Source organism: Equus quagga, chromosome 1 (assembly GCF_021613505.1).
Source record: "Equus quagga isolate Etosha38 chromosome 1, UCLA_HA_Equagga_1.0, whole genome shotgun sequence".
Lineage (NCBI taxonomy): Eukaryota > Metazoa > Chordata > Mammalia > Perissodactyla > Equidae > Equus > Equus quagga.
The window spans coordinates 128664684-128692096 of record NC_060267.1 but is presented as its reverse complement, the minus strand read 5'-3'; the positions used below and the strand labels follow the sequence as shown (position 1 = coordinate 128692096).

The window sequence follows — 27413 nt, the reverse complement described above, 5'->3', positions numbered from 1 at the left end:
GGAATCTACATAATAAATCTTAGTGACTAGCCCTTATCTTCCATTAGTTTCCCCCTATATATTTACCCTCCCACAATTTGTCACCTCTAGAAGATCAAAGTCCATTTCCTTCCTCTTGCCACTTTTTTACACAATTTACTGTTTTTTTTATTACGATGCTGTATAAGGCCAAGTTCTAACCACTCCTTGGAGTTACTCATCACTGAGTACTTCTGTGTATATGCACATTGGAGGTATTGATAAGCTCCTGTTTGTTTTTCTCTTGTTAGTTTGTCTTTTGTCAGTCTAATTTGCAGGGGAACCTAGGAGAGTAGAAGTAAAAAGTTTTTCCTCCCCATCAGAGGAATATTATTTCAGATAGCAAAAATTGCTATAAAAATTTAAAAATAAAAGAAGATTTAATGAATATTTCATATTAACAGCTCTAGCACAGAGTAAAGCAATAGGTTCTCATAAAAACTTCAACCTATTGCATACAGACGGATTCTAAATGCCCAGGGAGAATGGGAGCCACAGAATGGCTGATTTGGGGCCATCTCTGAGAGATGGATGTTTCTAATATAATGAGCCTCTCAGATGAACAAATTAAACTCACATTAAACCATGTTTACCAGAGAAATCCTACTGATGAGAACCCACAGACATTTTCAAGCTCCTACACATGCAGAACACTGTACAAGGAGTAATGGGGAGGCAATGGGGAATCAAAGAGAAAAATTCCATGGCTTTAGATTGACCACCTCAGCTTCTAGGATCGATTTCCTAAAATGCAGCAAGGTGTGGCTAGTCACAAAATCGGACACTAACATATTCCTATGCTGCATATCTGGATGAATGAGTGGCTAGGGTGGGACTGTAGCAATAGCAACAACTGTCACCACTCACAATAGAAAACACCTCAGTAATCCAGTGTGGAGCTGTTCACTAGACATGTATCTGGGGTACCAACCTAGAATATAATTTAAGTGGCACAGTTTGTGATTTGAGTTTAAATTTCCTTTTAGCCTTGCAACCTTTGGGTTAACTCTGTGCCTCTGTTTCCTCACCTAGAATATGGGAATAAAGGAAGTGACTGCACCAGGTTGCGGCAGGAACTAAATAAAGCAATACAGCCTATGGAAACTCTCAGCACTCATTGCCTGCTTCAGAGATGGAGTCAATAAGTGATAGACTGAGTAATAGTAATAGTGTTAGTAGTTAATATTATTAGAGATTACAGAAAAAGATTCACTCTCAAGCAACTTCATATAACACCTTTTACAGAGTTAGAAGACAACTGTGTTAAATACTTTGTAACTAAGTTATTAGCAAATCAAAAGCAGAAAACTTTGCGGCCTTTTCTAACTTTAACTAGAGAATAATTGCCTTAAAATTAGAATACAAAATAAAACCATCGAAACCTTTCTACGGAATGATACGACTTAACCGCGCAGAAAGAGTAGGTGGAGTTTAATTTAATGCTCTAATGTAGCTCTCTGGGCTTTTGTAAAGAACAACTACAGGGTATCATTTTCATCATTAAGTGTGTCAGGTTATCAGATGCCGTATTTATGTACTGATTTCCATTTTCTTTTCAAAGTTTGGTTATTCCCTTATGTTCTGTAGTCAAATAAAACAATGATATGCTAAAACGAAGGCTCTGTGAGGTGAATGACAATTTAATTTTCCCCCAGTGTTGGCTGGTTGCACAAGAAAATAAAGAATGGAGGAAGTTGACAGGATCTTTAGTTGACTAGATTTATTTCCCAGCAGTTGCAGGGTGTGTTAATTGTAACATTTCAGTTAATGAAAAATATTGTGAGAGAACACTGATGTGGGTGATAAACAGACTTTTGAATAGATATGATGGTAAAATGCTATTTTTAAAAAATTGGGAGGAAACAGTCAGAATTCTTTTGTTGCTCGGACCATTCTACTGAGTAAATTGGGCTTCCAGGGAGGGCAATAATTCTTTCATGTCGCCAAGCTTCTGTCATCATCATAATTATTCAGGTGGTGTTACTCCAACTGCTATTCAACCTAAATATGGTCCTTGATCTATAGAAAGCTTACACGCTAAACTGCGAAGAAAAGAGACGAGATACAGAAACATTGACATACCAGAAAGAGCCAACTCACTCTGTTACACTAACCATTACACTAATGGTTCTTGTAGATAAATTCTTTTATTAAAGTGTAACATACCCATAGAAAAGTGCACAAATAACAAACGTACAGCTTAACGAAGGATCCCATTGTGACCGCAACCACCACCTGGGCCAAGAATACAAGCTTCCCTTACTCCTCCTCCTAATCCTGACTCTCTTGGATGGGGACTTCGAACACTACTGGTTAGAACTTTGTGTGAATGGAATTATACAATACGTATTTTTCAGTTGTCTAGCTTCTTTCCCTGAATATTACATTGGTAAAATTCATGCACATTTTTGAGTGTAAATAGTATTCCACTGTGTGAATACATTACAACTTACTTATGCTTCCTACTATTGGAAGAGATGGGATTGTTTCCAATTTGGGGCCATGATGAATGCGTTTATGTTGGGAGGAAAACCTTTTTCCTCTTCCAGCTTGGGTCCAGTGTTTGGGGACCTGCAAATTAACTTACAATAGTCATATTAACAGGAGAAAAGACAGTTTATTTACACATGCACATGGGAGTTGCTCGTAATAAGTAACTCACTGAATAGCCAGAGATAAAAGTTTATATACCAACTTAACAAAGGAGGGTGGGGTTAGGTCTTCAATGGGAAAGCATGGAAGCTTCTATTGGGTTTTTTGATGTTAATGGGAATGGGCAGTCTGTCTTCATAGCAGCCGAATGGCAGCTGTACATTGGGAGGTTCTGCTTCAGTCAGATAAGGGAAGTTCAGATAAGACTTCTTTCTGCATCTTCTGGAGCTCAAATATTTTCACTGTAAAAATAATCTTTGTATCAGCTCTGGGGGTCTGAATGGGTCCCCACAGTTTATATATGTTTTTGGGTGCATAAATGTATGCGTTCTACTGGCCATATATCTAGGAGGGTAACTGCTGGGTAAAAGGAAATGGTACGTTCAACTTATGTAGATGCTGTCAAAACAGTTTTCTGAAGTAGTTTTATCAATTTATACTCCTACCAGCTGTTTTTGAGCATTCTGGTTCCTCCATCCTCACTAAAATTATTGATATATTTAGCCATTGTGATGGGGTGTAGTGGAGTCACAATGTACTTTTAACTTGTATTTCTCTGATTTCTTTAGTGACTCTGTGCACATTTTCATGTATCCACTGGCCATTTGGATACCTTCTTCTGTGAAACGCCTGTTCAAGTCTCTTGGCCATTTTTGCTTTCCTTTGGATTGCCTCTTTTTTCTTACTGATTTGTGGTTGTTTACATATTCTGGAGCCCTTCTTGTGTTACAAATTTCTTCTTCTACTCTGAGGCATGCCTTTTTACCTTCTTAAGTAGTGTTCTTTAATAAGTTCCTAATTTTAATATAGCCCAATTTATCAATATTTTCCTTTCTGGTTACTGAAATTTGAGAACTGTTTAAGAAATCCTTTCCTACTCCAAGGCTGTGAAGCTACTCTTTTGAGTTGCCTTTTAGAACTGCATTGCTCAATATGGTAGTCACCAGCCACAGGTGGCCACTGAGCACTTGAAATGCAGCTAGTCTGAATCGAGTTGGGCTGTGAACACAAAATAAACTGAATTTCAAGGATTTAATATGAAAAAAAGAATGTAAAGTATCTCATTAATACCATATTTCATACTGATTATGAAGGGACCAACAAACAATCAGAATGGCATTGTAGGGGAGGAAGACATTTCCTCTATCCAATGTGGGTTCATCTGGCTGGAGAACGAATTAAATTCACATGAAACAGAATAGCAAGAGAAAATTAAACAAAGATTTATGAGGAACCATGGCCCGGGGCCTTTCTTCCCGAAGGAAGAAAGGGCACTGAAGAAGTGGGGTACACAGAGTGGTTATATACCCCCAAACAGGGTGTTTCACATATGATTGAAATGTCCCTCCCACAATAGTCGCAAGATTGCTCTGTGGGCACAGTGCTTGACGGACACAGCAGGTAGTGGTCTGCTATCTTAGAGGGCGTAGCCGGAGGCAAATCTATTGTCTGGAGCTGGGCGGTCACAGGTGAGCGCAGCAATCAGTTCCTAGCCTAAGGAAAGATGCTTAATCCTTAAAGAAATGCCAATGTTGGGAGGGGGAGGGAAGTCAGTTACAGGAGGTTACCAGACAAGCACAATAAAATGCAGATTTAAGTCCTTGCCTTTGGCATTGATTAAGAGTTTCTAGAGAGAGAAGGTCATCTCCCCTTCCTGGTACAGAGAGAGAGATATCTTTACAGATGGAGAGTTCCTTTACAATGTAAATGTCTCCTAACAAAGGGTAAGTAAATTCTACTTTTCAGTTGTTTTCCTGTCTGCACAGTAACTAGCCTCAAATAATCACGCCAAACAGACATATGTTGGGGTGGCCAATTCCAGAGCCCTACAGCATAAAGACTACTTTAACCTGAAAACATTTGGACAAATAGCAGATGCAGAAAGAACTCTTATCTGAGCTTCCCTTATGTGACCAAAGCAGAGCTTTTCAAGGGTTAGCTGCTACAAACTCCCAACTCTGCAAAAGTGTCCAGTCAGGAAGGCGAATGACCTTTAGCAAGTGGACATTCCAAGAAATTGTGTAAATAAGCCTTATCAGAACCCTTCAGCCTTTCCCACTGAAGCCCTAATTGCTCCCCCCACCCCCACCCCCTCATTAAGCCGATATATAAACCCCTACCCTTGGCTGTTCAGAGAGCCACTCCTTATAGAATGCTTCTACCTGCATGAGTAATAGACCTTTTCTCCTGTTAATCTATTGTCAGTTAATTCACAGCTCCCCATCCCCAACACTTCAACCTAAGTTGGTAGACAGAAAGTTTTCCTCCCAAGGATTACATGTTGAAATGATAATATTCTGGATATACTGGGTCAAATAGAATATATTGTTAAAATTAAAATCACCTATTTTTAAATTTTTAAACGTGGTTACTAGAAAATTTTAAACTACATATGTGGCTCACATTCTATTTCAATTGGACAGCAGCTCTAGATGATGTTTTTTTCCACCAGATGTGATTCCTTTGCTTCTGGCAGGCAACTAGGGTAGGGTCAGAGGGCCATCAGTGATTAGGATGAATCACAACAAATGTGTCTTGAATCTTCCAGACAGCAGGTTTATTTCTGGGTAACTCTTACTGAAGCCTTTGGGGCTTACTATTTCTCCTTCTCTCTTCATAGGTCCTGAATTCCAGTTTTTGTTCCCTAAGCCCACGAGGCTATTGAAGGCCATGTTTGGCTCCACAGCCTCTCAGCTGCTACTTTCTGAAGTGGAACTTTTTCTGAGAAAAGTGGCAGAACGTGCAGGCTCCCTCTCCGGGCTTCCTTTCTCTTCTGGAGCAAGGCCTGGTAAATTCTCACTACCTTGGAAGTTCTCCAACGGCTTCAATCAGATGATTCTCATATTTTGTATGGCTTTTCTGGTTGTTCTCAGAGGGAAGTTCAGTGTGAAACAACCAAGTCTGCCATTGCCAGAGGCAGAACTCATATCAATTAATTAAAAAATATATCATGCCTGTCATTTAATGTTGTAGGATTTCAGTCATGGTTGATGTGGAGAACTGAGTCAGGGTTGTGGAGAAGGGGCAGTCCTAATCTCACTTCAGTCAATGAAGGTTTTACAGAGGAGGCGGGGGATGACTTTTAGAGTAGCAGATATTAGCAAGGTGATAATTCCAGGGTTAGGGAGTGTCATGTAGGGCTAGGAATAGAGTCTATCTGATAACCCAGATGACTAAATGAATAGTGGAAATTCTAACTCAAAGAAGATAAATGGATTATAAATCACATGCTAATTCTGATTGGTAGTATTGCCTGGAGTACCTTATTGAGAAGAATTTTAAATTTACAGTGAGGCTCAGCGGGCAAGAGGATTGTGATCCACTAGCAGTGTCTGCCATGGACAAAGGGTGGGGGATAGCTGCACATGAGTGTGAACCATACATCAGAGATCATGCGCTGGTGATTGAATTATCATGCATCAAAAGTATGATAGCACTGGCCTTTGTAAATTAAAATAATTTAGATTCATCATGTAGGGGTTCTGAATATGCTGCTTCGGCACACTGATTATTTTGAGCTGAAGACACTTGAGAAAGAGCAGATTCAGGAAGGGCTCTCTGATATTCCCCTTTCTACTTTAAAGCAAGACATAAAATTTCCTGTGAGGAAGGTGCCTGGTACAGAGTATGACTCTTAATCATCAGAGGCTCTCATCAGCCCAGAGACAGCACTGAGAAGAATCTACATAACAAACCTCACCAAAAAAACCCTCTCTTCCATTAGTTTCCCCATAAATTTACTCTCCCACAGTCTGCCACCCCTAAAGCCTAAATCCCTTTTCCTTTGTCTTGTCACTTTCCTACGAATTTATTGTTCTGTGTTAAGATGCTATAGAAGCCTTGAGTTCTAACCAACCCTTTGAGTTACTCATCACTGAGTTTCTCCCTTGTGTATGTGTGCTACACACATAAACAAAATTTGTATGCTTTACTCTTGTTAATCTGCCTGTTACAGTTTAATTTTCAGGGCCTAGGTGCAGAACCTAGGAAGGCAGACAAAAAAAGTTTTTCCTCCCCTAAAATCATATCACTCTAAATTGCTGTAGATCAGTATTAACATGGTGAAAGATTTTTAATGGAGGACCAAAGGGCTTTACATTCAGCTCTGATCTATTTAAGGTTGCAGTAAATGTCCTTATGGAAGACACTGGGCTGAGAGAGAGAGTAGGCTGGATGACAGCACTGAGATTCAGAATGATCTCGATAGTCAAGAAAATTGGTTCAGACACCAATATTTATTCCCCAAGTATTTATCAAGATCCAGTTTTGTGTCAGGTCCTGGCATGAAATGCAGTGGTGAGCAAAAACAGAGTTCCCACCCTCTTAGAGCTTACAGAAGGGTGAGCCCAACATCAATCAGATAACCACACAAAAATGTATAAGTGATGTGAAGTTAAATGGTGCTATGAGAACACATGGATAGGAACTCGAGGGCTCCCTAGGGGAAGTGATGCTTGAGAGGAAATCTCATGGATGAACAGGTATTAACCAGGCAAGATGAGAGCAAGGTAGGGGAAGAACATTCTAGGAACAGGGAACAAGGGGCAAAGGCCCTGAGGCTGGCAGGTTTGAGAAGAGGAAAGGAGGCCAGTGTGGCTAAAATGCAAATCTCCAGAGGGAAATGCTAGAAAATAAGGTTGGCCCAGTAGGCATGGGCCAAACCACTTAAGCTTTGCAAGCTACTGAAAGATTTTGGTCTTTATCCTATGAGCTATGGGAGGCCATTGATGTTTTAATACTGGTGTCTCACAGTCAGATCTGTGTTTACAAAGGGTTACTCTGGCTGCTCTGGAGGGAGTGGGTTGGATTGTGGTGAAGAAGCACATGTGGATGCAGGGAGACCACTTAGGAGGCTATAGCAATGGTCCAGGGGAAAGATGGTGATAGTTTTAGGCAACCAAAAGCCAAAGATAAATCATTAATGGAAAATAGGTACTAAAAAATTCAGTGTGATTCAAGCTACACTAATATACACAATGTCCTGGTCAATGGTCTAACTGTAGTCCAAACTATTAGATTATTTTGTTCAAATTAGAGAACTTCAATTTGATAAACTCAAAGATGTCCAAAGGAAGGTGATTAGGACTGTGCCAGGACCAGGAATGGCAAAGTGGACTTGAGGCTGGAGAAGTAAGAGACCTGAGGAGAAAATGGAATAACCAAAGAGCAATATTCAAAAATTTTAAGGGGTATTATGTGAAAGAGTGATGATTCACATTGTTGCTCTGGAAAGAGAACTAGGATCAGTGGGGAGAAGTTATAGAGAAGCCTATGTGAGCTCAGTATAAGGAATGCTCAATAATGGAGTGGACTGCCTGATGCCACACTGAGCCTTCTTCCCTGGCAAAGATGTGCAGAAGAGACTTCTGAAGAGAGGCTAGGTTAAATTATCTCTATAATCTCTTCAGACTCTCCAGGATTCTCTGATTCCTTCAAAGTGTGATCTGTTTTTTTAAACTTTATTCCTAATATCCCTATTAAATCCCTATCATCACTACCATTACTTTCTAGCACTTAATGAAAATACATATGCCAGGCCCTGTGCAAAACTCTTTACATGTAATATCTCATTTAATCCTTACAATAACACTACAGGGTAGGTAATGAAATACAATCCCTATTTTTTAGATAACTTAAGTGATGCTTAGAGAGGTAAAGTAATTTTACAAGGATGCAAATCTGGCATTTTGATTCCAGAGACCATGCTTTTAACCAGTGCAGTATATCACATCCTAAAACCACATATTCTGCTATATGCCAATGAACTGCAAACTGAGCTCAACAATTTTAACCAATTTCTAAACCTCCAAATATGAAAGTATATGAAATGTCATATTTCCAATGACAAAAGATATTCAATGTCACAGCTAGTAACTGTGTCAGTCAGAATATGTCTAGACTATGCTTGGTAACAAACAACCCTCAAATCTCAGTAGCTTAAAAACAACAAAGGTTTATTTCTTGCTCATGTTAAATGTCCATAAGAGGTGAGCATGGGAATTCTGTTTATCATAGTCATTCAGTGACTAGACTGACAGAATGTTTCTGCTTAGTGTCAGAGGAAAAAAGAACTCTGGAAGGTTTTACAAGTACAATTAAATGCTCCAGCCAAGCAACAGTGTAGGCAATTTTGCTCACAATCATTGGCTGTAACTAGTTAGGCTAATTGGCTCCACCCAACTTCTAAGCAGACTCAGAAATACAGTCCAACAATGTGCTTAGAATCGGGAGAGTCAGGAATATTTGGCAAATCGTATGAGTAACTACTGCAGATGATAAATATGCAAGGAAGCCAGAAAACATGCAAACAACATTGCTGCATACAATTCAGAATTTCTACCAAAAAGAATATTGACTATCTCTTTACATTAGCTTGTTTACTTCCCCTAAGTTGACAGTATTAATATATTAGAAGAGGGGAAATGTACAAAACATGATGAATCTGGTAAAAGTCTTCACTGTATATGTAAAACATAATTTGAACCATAATCACATCTAGGATTCAAGCCCTGGGCATGCCATATTAGTATATTTATTTGCACTTGGGTTAGATAGCAGTGTTTAGACAAAAAATGTAATATTTTTCTCCCTTACAAGTTTCATTGTACCTAATTATGTAAAGCCATCACTGGTGAGCTGAGAGAAGATAATATGAAACAACTCAAGCCTTACATTAGGTTTTGAATATTAAGATGTTAGAATATAAACCATTTAAATGCATTACAGAAATTTTATTCTGAAAATTCTTGGCAATGCCAGTCCATCATTGTCGCATTAACTAAAAGTGAGCTATTCAAATCCCAATTTTATTTATAGAAAAATGTAAACCTCTTAAAAAGTTTTGCTTTCTGATAAATATTTGTAATAATATAAAATGAAACAAGTAATTTATCTTATTTCTTGCTATGACTCAGAGCACTCAATTCAAATTTGAACTACTTTTATTCACTATCTGTGGGAAAATATAGTGGTTTTATTCGTAAGTACTCCATGATCTCCACTACAAAACTAAAACCCTGCAATGAAAATAGGAAGACAAATCAGTGGCTTCTATGAAGCAGTTCACTGGAAATGGCTGTTGGAAGATGATAATTTCTTGTTGTTTAAGTGATTTAAATGCCCAAAGAAAAAGTACATGTAGTGTTAGTGTGCTTAAAACATAATTAAAATTTGTATTCCAAATGCCAGTTTAGGAAAGAACTGATTTTATAAGCCAATGATATTTCCTGTAAGGTCATTGCTGTGGCATTTTAGATGGTACCTTTTTCTAATTTGAAAGCTACATATTTTAATAGAGAATGGTCCAAATGTTTTTAAGGTCAAATTGGAAATATGTTGATGATTTAAAAACTCAAGCAAAGTGCTTTATTATATCATCCTACCAGAGTGTTATTGTAGTTCAAAAATATCATTAAATCAGCACAAACCCACACTTATCATTTCCCACACATTTTTTACGCGGAGCTGCCTTCTGACTATGAGTAATCTGTTAATCTGCTCTTCGCCTCACAATCCGTCAAAGTGACAGATTCATTCCTTCTCTAATACATAATATCTTCATTTACTGATGCTTTGCTGCAACTTCCTTTTTTGCTGGCACTGAAATTTAGAACATCACAAGCAAATTCAGAGACCGTCACCTGGCGGTTGGTGGTTGTTCTTGTTTGTTTCCATTTCTTCTATTATTCCAGGAGGAGAAACCAAAACTTTTCTGGACTCTTAACGTGAGTTAATAGCGTTTCCAAAATGAAGGCAATTTCAGGTTTCAATAAAAGTGTTGTTAAAGAGGTTGGAAGAGGACAAATGGTAAAACACAACGTAAGTGCACTGTTCACAAGTCAAAATACTGACCATGATGGAATTTTCTTCCAAAGCTAATGGCCAACACATGGATTCTCACCCTCACCTCCATCCCAAGCTATAAAGAAAAAGATATTAGAAAAAAAGAGAGAAAAATCCTGCTGGATTTTTAGGGATGAATTGCCCCCTACAAAAGACAGGGCTTCATTAGCATAAATACCACTGCTTAACTGAAAGCCACAATGTGATTTTATTTAAGCTGAGACCTTCATTTTTAGCATGATGTTGACTGACCTCAGGTTTCTTGTTCACTGCTATTTTGGTAATACAAACGGTTCTGCTGTTTAAAAATTGCTTGCTGTTCATTCAACAGAAGATACTCTCCCCTCTGCTCCTTTCTTGTTTTGATTCAGTTGCTTACTAGTCTATAAGTTCTGCAAATAAAGAGAATCAAGGACTAAAAAATATGAGACTACGTAAAATTCTAGCTAGTTTTCTTTCATCTTAAATAAGAGATAAAGTACCTCATCTACAGATCACCATTTGGCTTCACTTGTTACTGATCCAGTGTTCACATAATAAAACAAAGGTCACTATTGTTAACCTCAAGTGTCAAAAGCAAAGAAGTTTACAGGAAAATATGAGAAGCTGCCTTCTAACAGTCTTGTTTCTGCACATATATAATTTCTTTCCATCCATACACTCAACACTCAACAGCGTTTTCTTGTCCTGAGCACCAAATTGCATCTGATTTGTCTTAATGGATGGCAAGGGAGCTAAAGGCTTTTAAAAATCAATGGACAAGAAAGAGTCAATAGAACAATAATGTTAGTGTTAATTCAATCAAATCAGCTAAAAGTTGTTTGCCTTTTCTCCTTCAAGTCATTTTAAACAGGCTGGACGTTTCACTTGTATGGTATTTATTATACTGAGTGGGTTTTTATGTGGTAATGAACAGCCTAATATGAAGCTGTAAACTCTGGTAAACATAATACTGTATATTGCTAGAGTGAAAAATTACGTGTTTTAACTTTAATCAATTTCAAAATGTAATGTTTTTCATTAACAAGAGAATCACAGGGAAGAACAAAAACTAACTGCATACAAAAGCAGAGTCTGTGAGTGGGCACTGGTTTGGAAAGGCTGCAGTTTCTCCGTGCCAGGCTCGCTACCTGCTCTCACGTCCCTCGGCACCTTCCCTAAGACATTCACATGCTGCCTTGACAGGCAGCGTGGACTCACCTGTGCTGGGAGGCTGCAAACTCACCGAGAGCACGTTAAAGTCATCTCTCCACAGTGCTCTGTACATAGTATATGCTTCAAAAATACTCAATGAATATTGCTGAGGGTATGAACTGCAGTACAGTTTCAATCATTTCATGCTGCAGTGGTTCTTTGTTTAAATGACAAGGGAACCTATCCTGCATTAGGTTACAAAATGAAGGAGGACGCTGTGAGTCTACAGATGTGACTGGCTGTGGCCGTTTAACCATAAGCATGATCTTCCATGTCTTAGGTTCATGTCATGATCCTTCACCTCAGCTTGCACTCCCAGCCCTTCCCCTCAGACAGAATAGAGGGGAATGTTATAAACTGAAATTAGTACTTCGACTTTTTAAAGGTTCTCATTACCCTAGAAGGAAAAGCTGAATCTTTTAACTAAAAGTTGAAACTGTAACACTGAACAGTAAATAATCACTTTGGTAATTACCTTCTTTACACTGGACCCTGGGTCTAAGAATCTGAGCTCACCATCTGGATGGATAACAGTGACTGGGAGGCCTGGGTAAGCGCAGGAGCCGCACATTCTGCTGATTCAAAATGCTAAGATTCTTCCTGGATCCAACATTTTGGACATAGAAGCTTTGGAAAGGTGGGGAAGATGTATCCTGTTGTTCTGAAACTCTCATGGAAATGGGTTTTATGAGTTTGTAATGCCAGAAAACGTGACAATAACCAAAATATGGATGAGTATTGCCCCAGCCCTAACGGTTTAAGATTCTCTCATGGAGTGCAACTGAAAAAGTAGGAGACTCAGGTTGAAGTGCTATGTCCCAGTGACCCAAGAACAACCTGGTCAGAGAGTGGACAGACATCTCAACTGAGGAAACCGGAGAGTGACGTCAGCTGATGCTCAGGCAGGCAGGGCTGGAATGAACAAGTGAGGAGACCGAAGAAAAAGAAATATTGGTTAGGTGGCCAGCGGTGGCATTGAGACCTCTAGGGTGATGGCTAGTTAGGGCCTGGGACAAGGTAATTGGAGCAGGTGTGCAATCTGAGCAAACTGGCTCTGATAGAATAAGTGATCAGAACCAGGACTAAAAGTGGCCTGGACAGGCCAAATGCCATGAGCATTGCACTGCACTAAGGACCCCTCCAGGTGCAGAAGGGGCAAGTGGTCTCTTGAGTTTAAGATGGCACCAGCACCACAGGCTCAGGTCTCCTCTTCCCCTCGTACTGCCTCCCCCATATATACATATGCACATATATGAACACACACACACACTAATATTTGTGAGGTGAGATTCAATGAATTCAACACTTTTTTTTTTTTTTGAGGAAGAATTGACCTGAGCTAACATCTGCCACCAATCCTTCTCTTTTTGCTGAGGAAGACTGGCCCTGAGCTAATGTCCATACCCATCTTCCTCTACTTTTTATGTGGGACACCTGCCACAGCATGGCTTGATATGCGGTGCATATGTCCGCACCCGGGATCCAAACTGGCGAACCCTGGGCCGCCAAAGCACAATGTGCGAACTTAACTGCTGCACCACTGGGCCAGCCCCTAACACATAGTTCTTTAAAACATTCTGTTTTTTTTTTTAGTGAGGAGATTGGTCCTGAGCTAACGTCTGATGCCAATCTTCCTCTTTTTATTTTTCCTCCCAAAAGCCCCAGCACATAGTTGTATATCTTAGTTGTAAGTCAGTCCAGTTCCTCTATGTGGGATGGCGTGAGATCATGGCTTGATGAGCAACGTGTAGGTCCGTACTTAGGATCTAAACTGGCAAACCGTGGGCCGTCAAAGCGGAGCGCACAAACCCAACCACTCGGCCACAGGACAGGCCCCAACACATATTTCTTGAGTGTTTCCTTTGTGCTTGTCACTGATTGAGGAGCTAGGAATACAGCTGGCAAGAGAGATAAAGTCCCAATACTCATGCAGTTTACATTCTATCATATTCTGGAGGGGTGTGTGTGTAGACAATAAGCAAACAAGCAAGAAAATATCAGGCAGTGGGGAGTCCTGTGGTAAAAACAAAAAATATAATAAGGCTGACTGGGGTTATTTTAGTTGGATGCTAAGAAAGGGCTTCTCTAAGGAGATGACATTGAGATGGAGACCTGAATGACAGAGGAAGCTGCTATGTCCTTTCTAGGGTAAGGGAACTCCAGGCAGAGGGGCCATCTCATGCAAAGCTCTTAAGGCGGAACCAAGCCTGGAGTGTTTGAGAAAAAGAGAGAGGACCATGGTGTTTTATACACAGCGAGCAGGGTGCACAAGGGTATGAACACAGTCTGAGAGGTGGGCATCTGGGGTGAGGAGTGCGATTTGATCCTATGAGCAGTATGAAACTTCTGGGAGGTTTTACGTGGGGGAATGCCTAGGTCCCGTTTGGGTGTAACACCACCACTCTGGTTGCTGAGTGGAGAACAGACTGTAGAGGCCAAAGGAGCAGAGAAAGCAGGTAGGAAGCTCTGACATTTGTCCAGGTGAGAGATGATGGCACTTTGGGTGAGGACTGTAGCAGTGAAGAGAAAGCAGTGACTGGATCTGGCATATACTATGGTTGGAGGGAGCACCACACAACTTGCGGAGGCTGGACATGGGGTGGGTTAGAAAGAGAAAACAGAGATCACTCTTGGTTTCTGGCTTGAACAAAAGGGGGATGATGGTGGCATTTTCTGAGATGGGGAAGACTGAAGAAAGAACAGATGTGTAGAGGAAGAGAAAACTAAGTTATGTCTTAAATGCTTACATTCGAGGTATGCGTTAGATATCCAAGTGGCTATCTTTCAAGTTGGCAGCTTGGATGGATGAGTCTGAAATTCAGAGGAGGGCCAGGACTGGAACTAAAACTTTGAGAGTCATTGGAATAAAGAAGGCATTGGAAGCTATTATTATAGCTCATACAAATAATACATGTTATGTTATACATTAAAGATTAGGGCCATTCTAATGGTTACCAATGTCTATGGATCTCTGGGTTGGCAGGGAGTGAAATATGCATGGAAATTAGATTTAAACTCTGTCTAAACAAAAGCCTCTCATAAAACCTCAATTTTATCCTGGTTCTGAATAAAGCAATACCATTGACCTCCTATTTTCAGGAAAGGGAAGAGAAATTCTTGGAAAGATGTAGGAAATGATTTGAAATTTAACTGGTTAACATTCAGGGCGAAGCTTTTCATTTCTCCATGAAATGTATCTGGGCCTTCCTCCACCCTCCCTGCCTCAGCTCAAATGCTGATGGAGCTCCTACCCTCATCAGGCCTGTGCTGACCACCTCAGGGAGGAGAGAGAGGGCACCACCGTGCCCTCCAGGGACTAGGAGAACTGAAGGGTCTTCAGTCAGGACCTGGAACCAGACTCAAGGGAAAATCACTCCCCTCAAAGGAGCAGGTACGAATTTGTGGGATGCGACTGCGAAATGAGAGGCACCCACATCGACAGCTTTTCCTAGTTAAAGCTAATGAGAGAAACGATGAGAGCAAAAATTGATGCCTTTGGTTTTATAAACAAATCATTAAGATTTAATGCAAAAATATAGATAATAGAAAACAACAATAACACTACATTTAGAGAAACTAATTGTTTGCATTGTTAATCAGGAAATCCTCTGTTGTGCTTTGGTCTGAAGGAGAAATAAAAATCCAACTTACTTGTTTTAAAATGATTCAGATTTAAACATTTGAAAAGGAAAATGACATATAAGTTCCGTATTTAATTTTATTTATTTAAACGTTTTCTCTCTTTTGTCTTGGGGGGAAAGCTTAAGCAATAGAGGATAAGCCCATCAGGCTGAGTCCCAACAAGTGGAAAGAAGAAAAATGAAGCCACTGTGATCAGGCCAGAGTAGTGTTTGTGGGTTACGATGACAGGCCAGCTTGCCTCAGTCAGGCCCGCTGAGCCAGCCAACGTGAAATGAGGTCAGTGGTTATTAATCATTTGTCAAAGTCTGCAGGGCTTTATCAGATAATTATAGTCATAAGTATGTTTATACCACACAAACACGTGGCAAAGCTGCAAAGCATTCAAGCCCCAACACAATCTGCAATGACATTTAAAAAAAACTACAGATAAGCGATAAGTCATACAGCAAACACTTTAGAAAACCATGCCATTCATTACTGATTGGGCATTCTAGAATTATTTTCTATACTGTTTATTTCCATAAACATTTAGAACTGTACAGAGCCTTTGACTACATTCCCTCCTCCCCTCAATTTTCCAATGAGTTGTAAAAATAGCAAGTATAATCATCCTTTGAAACGAAAGACTGGCTATCGGCTCCATCCATATAAACAGACAACCAGAACGTAATCACAGTTTATTTTTACAAAACCCACTCCTGAGCAAAAATATCTTGAGCTGTTCTGAAGAATCTCCATAAATACATAAATAGATGTGCCTAAGGGACAGCTCTAAACCCCACAAACCAGTAGATGGCACTTTAAAATAAACGACTTAAGGTTGCAAACAGCATCCATTTTGCTCTGTTGGCAGCATGTAAGTTTACATACTAAGAAACACTTCTCAACATGAATGAACTGTGAAATTGTTTCCTCCTACCCAAGACTCCTCTAAATTGTATTTAGATTATGTTAGCCATTTCTGCACCTTGTCATACAGGCTGTCAATGCCCCAAGAGGCGAAGTGGGTGACCACTGGAGGCAAGTGCCCCAGCATCTGAGATGCTGCCTAAACATCAGTCAGTATGTTAGGCAAAAATAATGGGAAACATCACACCCATGCCTAACAGTACAGGGCAAATGGCTTTGTTCCAAATCTAGACACGCACGGGAATATGATGAAGTGAACCATGTGTCTTTCAATTCCTAGATTGTAAACTTCTCAGGAAATGATTACCATTGTATCCTACCTCCAACTAATGTCACGCATTGCCCTATGAGTGCAAGTGAATTCTTTTACTTTTAGGAAAACAATATATGAATATATGCAGTGTTTTAGTTATTTTCATCCTAGAGTCAACTCTTCAAAACCCAAATTTGCCTGCTTTGTGGATTGCATACTATCTACTCTCTTTACCTTTAATCATAAACACATAAAACTAAGAAGATAGTTATGTTGCAGAAATAAAAATCTTTCCAGAACAAAATGTAAATGAAAGACTTTGGGGATATTGGTTGTTCTGTTACATTAATGAAGCTAATTGAAAGTTGACCCTTTAAATATGTATGTATGTGGGTATGAGCATATATAATTTTAAAATCCTAGGTTCTTAGGTCTCTGGAGTAGTTGCAGATATTTCACTGGAGCTAATGTGGCCATTTCACCTCCTAAAGGGCATTATCACGCTCTCTTCTGGGTGGACCGGCATACACACATATCCCCCATCCGCATCATATTTGCATTACTCTGATCACAACCACATTTAATTCAGGATATCAAGAGCCTATTTGCTTCTCTTGTACTGTTCAGAGCCCCTGTATGTCAAACTTTCAATCCAGGATTCAAGTTAGATATTTGCTTATCCAAAGGGATAGACTTAGAGACTCATCTTTTCATTTCATATACTTTTTTCATATGCATTATTGGCATCTTTTAACTTTATGTTATTCCTTTTTTTTGTGAGGAAAATTGGCCCTGAGCTAACATCTGTGCCAGTCTTCCTCTATTTTATGTGGGATGCTGCCACAGTGTGGCTTGCCGAGTGGTGCTAGATCGACGCCCAGGATCCAAACCTGTGAATCCCGGGCCACCGAAGCGGAGCACGTGAACTTCACCACGATGCCACTGGGCCAGCCCCAGTATCTTTTAACTTTCAAGTTCTGTATTTTAGGGTCTAACACATACTATATATTTGTAAGAAATATAATAAACACAAACCTTAAGAAGACTCATAGCTTTCAGTTCTAAGTTAAATTACATGTATTACATGATTCAATTTATCCCATTTTTATATGATGATCTATGTTGACCTCATAATTTTATCATCTTCTTTGTTTATGGCCCAGTAATGCCCTTCTGCCAATTCTCCAAGCTACTGGATTTACGAGCCAAGGGCCAAGCCACATAATCTGCAGGATTTCTCAACAGCTATATAATAATTTTTTAGGAAACTGGTGGATAACCTGCTGGCAAGTGGGATTGCTGGCATTTTATTTTTTGCTTTAGAATTTGGCTTTTTATTTTACTATGTAAAAATATAAGTTAATTTTTCCTAAATGAGTGAACATTTAATTGGTTAAATAAAATATGCTGTCCGTTTAGTTGGTGAATTTTCTATCTTTGGAAATCAAATTTTAAAAGAGATATTTAAAGCCACATATTACCACATCTAAATGTTAATTAATTAATTAATTATCTCATCCAATATCATGAGGCATGTTTTCCATATAGGGCAGTGTTCCCTCTGATAGTGGAACTGGTTTTCACATGTAAAATCTATAAAGAGTCTCCTCACTGTCACAGAGTCATAAAGCTGGAAGTGACCTCAGAGAGCATGTAACTCAATTCCTTTCCTTTACTCATGAGGGTGTTCATATTATAAGATGAGGTCTGGACAGGTTGACTGGCTTGTCTGAGATAATATACTGGGGTTAGTAGCAGAATTAGAAATGAGAATTAGGTCCTCTTTCTCGTTTTATTGAAACAAAAGGCTCCACTTTCTAACATATCTTACTATCACTTTCATTTGTTCAGACTACAAATCCTGACTTTGTTATAATTTGGACCAAAGTTGGATTTCCAGTTACCTTGAATGTTTACTCATATGTAGACAGAAATAGTTTGTTGGTTAAATCTAGATGAGCTGCAAGATTGCAAGAGACATATTCACATATCAAGAGATAACTGATTTTAGAAGTGTTAAAATACCTTTTTATATACACTGAAACTATAATCTTAATTTTGAACTCCTCATTATATCTATTTATGATAGTGATAAGTTCCCCTACTAGATAACACAAAAGAATGATCAGATCAAGTGTATAGACCAGGAACACTTAGAAGAGATTACTAATAAAGAACATTTACTCTGCCTATGTCATGAATATTCTGGGATCCATTAAAAGTCCTATAAACCATGTAGGTGGTCTCTTGGCAGCCATGGCTAGTTTTATATGGCTTGTTTGGCTGTTCATTACTGATTGGACCAGAAGTGAATACATGGCCCAAGCTAGGTCAATCACATTCTCTCTCCTGGAAAGTAGGAATTGGGATTCAGACACAACCTGTCAGCCTCGGCATGTACTTTGACTATAATATGTAAACCGAAGCTGTCAGACAGCCATATGTGATGTGACTGAGAGGCAGAGAAGGCTGATGCTTAGAGAGAATGGAGGAGATAGGAAGAAACAAACAGTGATGGAGTGAGGATACTGCCTGGCTGCCCTTGGGTTCCAGGATACAGCCCTGTATTATTATTTAACCAATCTCCCTGTCCCTCCCTCTGTGTGTCTCTCCCTCCCTGTCTCTGTCTCCCGCACTTTTAATAGTAGCTAAGTTGTTTTTCATATGTGCACCAAATGAGTCTTAATTCAGACACTGTGTAATAGGTATCATACTCTGGAGGCAGAGCTACAACGCTATCAGTGGTGTTTTGGTCCATCCATAGGACAACCCACAGTAGTACAGGTGAGAGAGCTTGATAATGAGATGCATTTGGATAATGAGATGCATTCCAATAACTAAGATCCTGTGGGTGGAGCTCAAGACAGACTGATTTTCAATAAATTCTTAGTATTTAATAAATAGTAATAAAGCGATCCTGATTTATACTGACAAACTAGCTTATTTAGCTATTTTTTAGAAAGCCATATAATACTACAGATATACTACTACATATATGTCAAAACTCAAATTCAAGATTTGCTTGTCTCCAATGAATCTAAAATAATACAAGTCTTCTATATTGACAAATGACTTATATGTCAATGACATTTTTGAAATAATTAAATAATTTTCAGATTATGAACTTTGAAATTATGAAAAAAGAGAGTGGACATTTGAACTCATATAAGCTATCCTGATAAATTTAAAGGCACCGGGTAACACAAAAAAGATTCATGCCTAAAATGTACTAAACATCAAATTATCTACTACAATGAAATATCTATGCAAATAGAATGTTACCGAATAAATTAACACTTAAAGAGAGCTTGCTATGTGCCAGGAACTGTGTTAAGAATTTTTCATGAATTAGTTCATATAATACTCCCCGGAATACTATGAGGTAACTATTTTGCCTAAATTACTCTGAGTTAAATGACTTGCTCAAAGTCCCACAGGCAGAGGTGTTATTGTTAAACCTAGGTAGACTGTTAACCACTACACCATCGTCTAAGTAAGAAAAGTAGACTGAACTAGAATTTCTAAAGAAAAGAACTTTGGAAGCCCTTTGAAAGTTTTGAAAAACAATTTCATGAAACCAAGAAAAATGCACAATCTTCTAAATAATCTTTTTTCTTTTTAAAAACATTTAGATTATTAGTGATCCTTACCGGGGGTTAGATGGAGAAGGTGGATTCATTTCTTTCTGATAGTGACGACCCTGATTGACAGGCTGTAAAAGACAAAACATTTGTGAGGTACTAATCAGCAAGATGCTCTTTACATATGCTCTCATGTGCACTCTCATTACCATAGTTTTTTCCTAAGAAAGAATCTGCAACAAGCGACTGGTTTATTTACAGAAGAGTCAAAGGCTGTTTAGGAGATCCAGCAAATAACAAAGTGGTAGATATGAGAACACACAGGTTATTTTAATGGCCAGTCACTGGACTAGATAGCACCTATGGTGTAATTAAAGTTCATGTGTGGAATCCTCGTCCTTGTAGAATTTTTATGCTGTTAACATTGGTTGATATTTCCAGATCCAGCAAAACAAAACAACTCATCTCATGGAATTAATGCTGCATAGCAAGTATCATCAATAATCCAGAGACCCAGAGATACAGAATATGTATTTATATTTCAATGTTAGTAAGTTTGCAAGGATAACTTCTTTTTTCATTAGTGGAATTACACATGTAAATCTTAGGTCAAAGTGGTCATTTTCCTCAACTGTATAACAAAACCTCAAGTATTAATTAATGAACCGAAAAAAGTGATGCCAATACCTAACAAAAACGTGAAATCTCAATTATTTCCTCCACAAGAAACCTTTAAGTTACTGCCTATTTCAAAACATAGCTAAATACTACATCCAATGTAAGCCTTAAACCCTTGCCTCCAATGGAACTTGATGTTTTTTCTTTGTTCTATAAAGGGAGAAAATTCCATTATATCCAACACAAATTCTCTTTGAAAACATCACCTCAAAGTATTTTTATTATATGGTTAACAATCATGTAATTCTAATATGAAAATCATTTTTAACATTCTCATTTTATTACAAGTTGAAATTTGGTATACATTTTTGAATTGCATTTAAAGGGCTTCAGTTACTTCCTTACCCAATGGGGTGGGTGTTCAGGTTTTGTCACCCATAATGTGGCTCACCCCAATAGAGGAAAACAGTGTAGCAATGGTGCCTGCACATATAGAGCATGTGTTCCCTATTTTCCACATATTTTTTATTTTAATGGGTCGTAAAATATTAATGACGTGGGTGATGGGATTTTTTTTTTACAGTAAACAGTCTTCCTCTATAAATAATCTCTTGGAAGTGTTCCTTTAATTTAAATCAAACACCCTGTCTGATAATCACAGTCACTTAGCCCGACTCTCTGTGATGCACTGTGAATTTAAATGTACTGTACTCAGTTACTTTGGTAATTGAACCAATATCAATGCATCACCATTTCAGTAATAAGAAACTACAGCTGGGAGGACAGTGGAGGGAAAAACATGTCATAAGACATATTTGATCTCACTAGAGAAATAAGACTTTCAACAATCTGCAAGTGAAATTTAGTTCTATGATTTAGGCTTTATTATTTCACAGCAAAAAAGGAATTAGTAAGCAAAGGCCTAACAGGTTCTCTAGACCAATTCACACTGGTACAGAAATACTCTGGATAATACATTCACTGGTATTTGTCCAGTATTTCAGCTGGCCTCCAGTGAGTGGACTTCTCCTCTTTACTCTCAAAGGCACTTCCATAACTATCTAAGCATCACAGTCTTGATATTCAGCCAAATTTCCATTTTCTTAATTTTATACCATTAATTCTATTTACACTTGTCCTCAACAGCCTTATTCCAAATTATTTACTCCATCCTCTGGAGAATAAAAATGGTTACAGACTCCTATCTCATTTGTGACTCAGTTCTCACTTAGACTACACAGACTGACTATTTCCATGTTTGCTCATGTTTACATGAAACAGATCCAATGATATGAGGAGTAAAAGAGAACACAATCAATAAAAGACTCACATTCATAGTGATTTTTAAGTGTTAGAAAATAAAAAATAACCAGGGGAAACTTTTCGAAGTAGTAAGGACTGTTGACATGAATAGATAGACAGGTAAATAAAAAAATTCAGTTAAAATAATTGTATGATAATGGAACTTGGTCTGAATACCTGATTCCTTTACTTGATTTTTACTATTGAAAACTAATTACCAAGTTGTTACCCCAAATTATTCAATAACCAATTTAAATTTAATAATAACATGTCATGGCAGAGTATTCCAACTTAGACATGTAACTGCTATAAACTGACTTATAAATCCCAACTGCTAATGACTCAGTTGGGGAAGGACGCAAGTCTTGCTTTGGAGTGGATGACATAAAAATTGGGTGGCCCCAATTCCTCCTGTCTGTACACATCTCCCAATTTCATAATCAGACTCAGGGAGAGGAAGGGATTATGGCAATGACGCAGCTAAAAAGCTCCTTCAAGATATTTCAGTTCCCATAACTTGGCTTTGATGCTTTGAAAGGGCAGAGCTGTCACCTGGATGTGGTTTTTCATTTTCCTAGGCCCAAATCAGAATGAGTGAGAATGTGCCTAATGTTTCTAAAAGCTCTCTGAACATGGTGAGGCATGGGTCGGAGGGACAAGATGGGCTGTCTGAAGCCAGATGTCCCCGTCCACAAATGGAAATAGATAGGTTTCCATATATATGCAGCAGTAAACCTATTTCTACTTTTCTAGGGAGGTAACATCCTGTGAAAGCACCAGTTAAAAAAATAAAATTGATTTTTTTGACTTTAGAATTCAACCATATTCAGAGAACAGTATAAGGAGAAGCAAAGGAAGAGCAACAGATACCTACAAATAGCTATGACTATAATAAAATAGCAGTAACTGATATTTATTGAGCGCTTACTCGGTATTAATTCCTTGATAGATATTATCTCATTTGATCCTCACAGTAATTCTATAAAATAGGTAGGATTAACAGTTCCATCTAACAGAAGAGGAAATTCAGACACTGGGTGTTAACCCAAGGTCCTGCCAGCCAGGAAACACTGGAGCCAGAATTTGAACCCAGGCAATCTGACTGCATGGTTTACCCCCTTAACCACTAGGTTGTAGTGCTTAATCCAGCTCAGGAGTTCACCTAGAACAGTGAACACCTAAGCTTTTGAATAACAAATATGACAAAATCAGTTCAGTTTATGGCAGGAAAAAAAAAGTGGTCCCAAAACACATTTATTTGAAATATATAAGACTATCTCCTTATCATAAATTAAATTCACTTGATTTCATCCTTATGGCATGTTGCTATATATTTAAAATTAAAGAAAATAAGTTTTGTCACACTGCTAAATTTAAGACAAACATAAGACACAATAGACACTACTCTGAGAAATGAGGAGAGTTTATTTCATGGGGTGACTTTCATAGTCACTAAACCCAGAACAACTCCCACATTTCAGTATTTTCTCCTGACAGCATAGATATTACACTGACTCTAATATCAGTTTTCGTATATCATTTTGATGGTGATATAAGAATACCTGCTCATCTGATTTATCTGCAGCTTAACACAATCAACTACTTACCTTTTTAGTTCAGGAGAATTAAAAGAAAACTCATTACACCCAAAGAGAACTGAGGACTTAACGAATCTGTAGATCAGAACAAATTAAGACCTATCAACTATAAAGAGTCTGAAATGCCAACATATTATATATTGAACACACAATAACCAGCCATCGTCATGCGAAACGCTGATACGCCGATGAGAAAAGAAATGAAAGCTGGGACCTTGTCCTTTTGGTGGCGCTGTTGCTATGCACTAGCATCAGAAAACCTGCACTCAGATACAGTTAACTACTGCCCAGCACAGGAAGCTTTGTTTTTCCACCATCAAGCCGCTAGAAATTTTTGGGTGAGGGAGAGAAGTGAAGGCTAGATAAAAGCACAGGAGATAAGATAATCCTGCCATGTTAAAAGGTAGAGACAACATTTTCATGTTGATATGTTAAACCCATGAAAATGGCAATAATGTTGCAAGGTTAATCAAGACCATAAATAACTTGTCTGAGAACCTCACCATATGCTTGTAATTTTATTAAGTGCATTTTGCCTCGTTTTTCTCCAAATATTATGCTCTGCAACGTGCCAAGTTGATGAATGCATGTGATGAGCTTTTTATAAAAAAATAAGCTGAGGAGACTAATGTGCTTGATATTAGGTTATGGGCATCCTTAACTTGAAGGAATGATGGCTTTGGGGCGTCTGCTTACAGGGTAGCATGCACACGACACATGCTTTTCTTGAATCTAGGTTAGATGCGGGACAGAAATAATGAAATATTGAAATAATGAAATAATGCAAGAGAGTTCATTTGTAAAGCTCTGAGGGGGTCAGTCTGGATTTTCATGGTTAAGCTCACATCAAAACAAGCACAACAGAACCTGTGCCCATCCTTATATACCTCAGTGGTCATAAAAAAGGAAAATGTCCTAGAAATCTTTTCTGATCACTCAAGTGGCCCTTTGAGGAGAGTAACTTTGGGGGAGCAGCAGATTACAGTCAGCACGAGCTTCCTCTGTTAGGCACGGGGCACATGCACTCCTTGCACTCATTCAATTCTCACCATGCCGATACGAGGAAGGCCCTTTGTTATTCCCTTTTTACAGGCGATCCTGTCAGTAAATAGCAGAGCTGGGATTTGAGCACAGGTAGTCTAATGTAGAGTCTATATTCTTTTGATCATCACATGAAGCTGTTCCCCTTCATAACTATTCCTTTCCCTTAAAAAGAAACCACACACAGACACAAAAACACAGACACACACACAAACACATGCACACTCCAAGACATGGTTTTATGCTACTGTCAATCAAAATCCCTCACCAAAATAAAATTCACTTAAGAATCCATTATAACCAATTCCTAGCTCCCTTCCCAAGGCTGCCTAAAGCCCAGTTTTTGAACAAATCTCATGAGGGCTACTCCTAACAGACACCCTCCGAAATCGATTACTTGTAGCTTGGTTTCCACAGAAGTTGTAAAGTATTGTTTTAATTGAATTTGGTTCTAAGAAACTTTGAAAAATTTGTCTGTCAAAGGCCAATGGATTTCTCAGTAGGCTGTATTTATTTAGCAAGAGATGCCTACAAAAGCCAATTTGTTATGAGAAAGATGGTTACATTTAATTACACTTTTAAATGACTAATTTATTATATTTAAACACCTTTTAAATGGTACATATTACTCTGAACTGTACAGATGCTAGGAAAGCTGAGGAATCAAAGCTTGTAGTAAACACAATAGATTTTGGTAAAGACTCTTCATTTTACTCTGCATAAGCTTTCTGGTTTCAGACTGCAATGTGTGTGAAGTCATTAGGTAAAGATGCTAAACTGAATGTGACCTGCCTAACTCTCCTTTCTCAACTATTGGTCATCCAGCCCCGCCCAGAGAGAGATTTTTTCCTTTGTGTGTATATTTAATAATATCAATTTATCAAATCTTGAATGTAAAATATTACCTGCATCATTCAGGATGTATTTAAGCAAAGCAAAACTGATTTTATTTTGAAATTTTGATGAAAACTAACTTTAGAGTAAAAAAGGAATCTTTTAATATTATTGATTGATTTGTTCAACCAACAATTAACAACCAGCAGTGACTGAGTGTGCCTCGGTCTGTGCTTGGCCAGGTTCTGTGCTCGGCCAGGTTCTGTGCTTGGCATGGTCCTGCCTTCAAGGAGCTCACAACCAGGCCTGGGGGATATTGGTAACAATGGCTACCTGATGTGGTCAGTGCTATCACTGAGCCTGAAGAAAATGGGAACTCAAACAAGGAAGCAGATAACTCTGTGCGGGGTAACTGAGGGTCAGAGAGACCCTCTGTCATGAAGCAGTGACATTTGAGCTGGGCCTTGGAAAACACAGAGTGTTCTAGGTAGAGAAGAAGGATGGAGGGTCTCCAGGCAGAGGAAAGACCATGATTGACATGATCTGGACAAAGGGCATAGCATTGATGGGCGGGTTCCACAGCGTAGCTAGAGTATGGAACAGTACTGTTATGTACGCTGCGTGGGGGGTGGGTAGTGATGGTGAGACAAGCAAAAACTTACTTCAAGTCCTGTTCAAAGTGATGGAGAAACAAAGGCACTAAGAGGAGGTTATCCTGTAAAAGGAGAGACTCCTCCCTCACCTCCATAGACTTAATTCTGTTCCTTTTCAGAGCTTGGAATTCCTTTCCCCCTCTTCCTACCTGGTGAGCTCGCACTCATTCTTGATCTCTGGCTTAGCTGTAGCCTTCCTGTGAAAGCATCCCTGAAACCAACAGGTAGAATTAATAGCTCCCTCTCACGCGTTCTCATAATTCTTTGTTCTATCATCACTTACTACCCTGACTTACAGTGAGCTATTTACTCTCTGCTTCCCTCCAATATTGTGAACATCTCAAGGCGGGATAAAGCCTTATTTGTATCCCCAGCATAGTCCACAGCATATTGTACCACTCAAAAGAATGTGTGGAATGAATTAATGTGAGACAGACAAGCTACGTTGTGGTGAGAGTTATCATAGAGGTACTCCTGACTCTAGTGTCAGAAAGAAAGGTATGTCTCTCACAATGAGGCTTGGAGAAGGGCTACAGAAGGCTTTGAGGGATAATCAGATACAAGGTACAAGGATATGTGCGGAGTGCATTTAGGGAGTTACAACTGGGACTAAAGCATGGAGCAAAAGGGGGGGAGCAGTGAGAGATGAGACTGGTGAGGGAAGCAGGTCTCAGATCATGGGGGCCCTGTATGCCAACCTAAAGAGGCAACGGGAGATATGGAAAGGCTCTACATAGGGAAGAGAGAAGATCTGGGCTTTAGAAGTATCACTGTAAATAATAATGGTAAGAATAATGACTACTCTTAATTTATTAAATGCTTATTATGTCTCAGATACAATGCTAAGTGCGTTACATCACAACTTGGATCCGAACCTTGGCAATCTGATTTTAGAGCAGATGCTCCTAAGCATCAGGCTATGGTGCTTAGACTGGAGGTACAGAGGTATTAGGAGATTACTGAAGGAATTCAGATGAAAAATAAAGTGCCAATGCTATGGTATTAGGTAGGGAGGGTTAAGAGGTAAAAAGGAGAGAGGGTTCGCAAGATTTGGAGATCAACTGGGTATGGAATGGAGCAGTGGGAGGAGTGGAGATGTATTCCGGATTTCTTCTTTGAATGCCAGTGTAGATGGTGCCACCACTGAGATACAAGAAAAGCAGGATATCATTGTGATAAAGTTATGAGTTCTTTCATTTCTTCTTTTTCATTGTCCCTATATAACTTATAAAGAGAAAGGCATGAGCTCTCAGAAACACCACAATGATTCTTGTAA

At 38.9% G+C, this 27413-nt stretch overlaps 1 protein-coding gene across 6 annotated transcripts in view; it reads right to left on the bottom strand.

Moving 5' to 3' along the window:
- CFAP20DC (CFAP20 domain containing) overlaps positions 1-27413 on the bottom strand; it is a 234197-nt gene that overhangs the window by 27216 nt on the left and 179568 nt on the right. For all 6 annotated transcript variants that reach the window (XM_046638094.1, XM_046638134.1, XM_046638109.1 and 3 more), the window contains one exon: positions 20161-20222. In XM_046638094.1, the coding sequence (XP_046494050.1) occupies positions 20161-20222 (62 nt within the window). The remainder of the gene's footprint in view (positions 1-20160; positions 20223-27413) is intronic.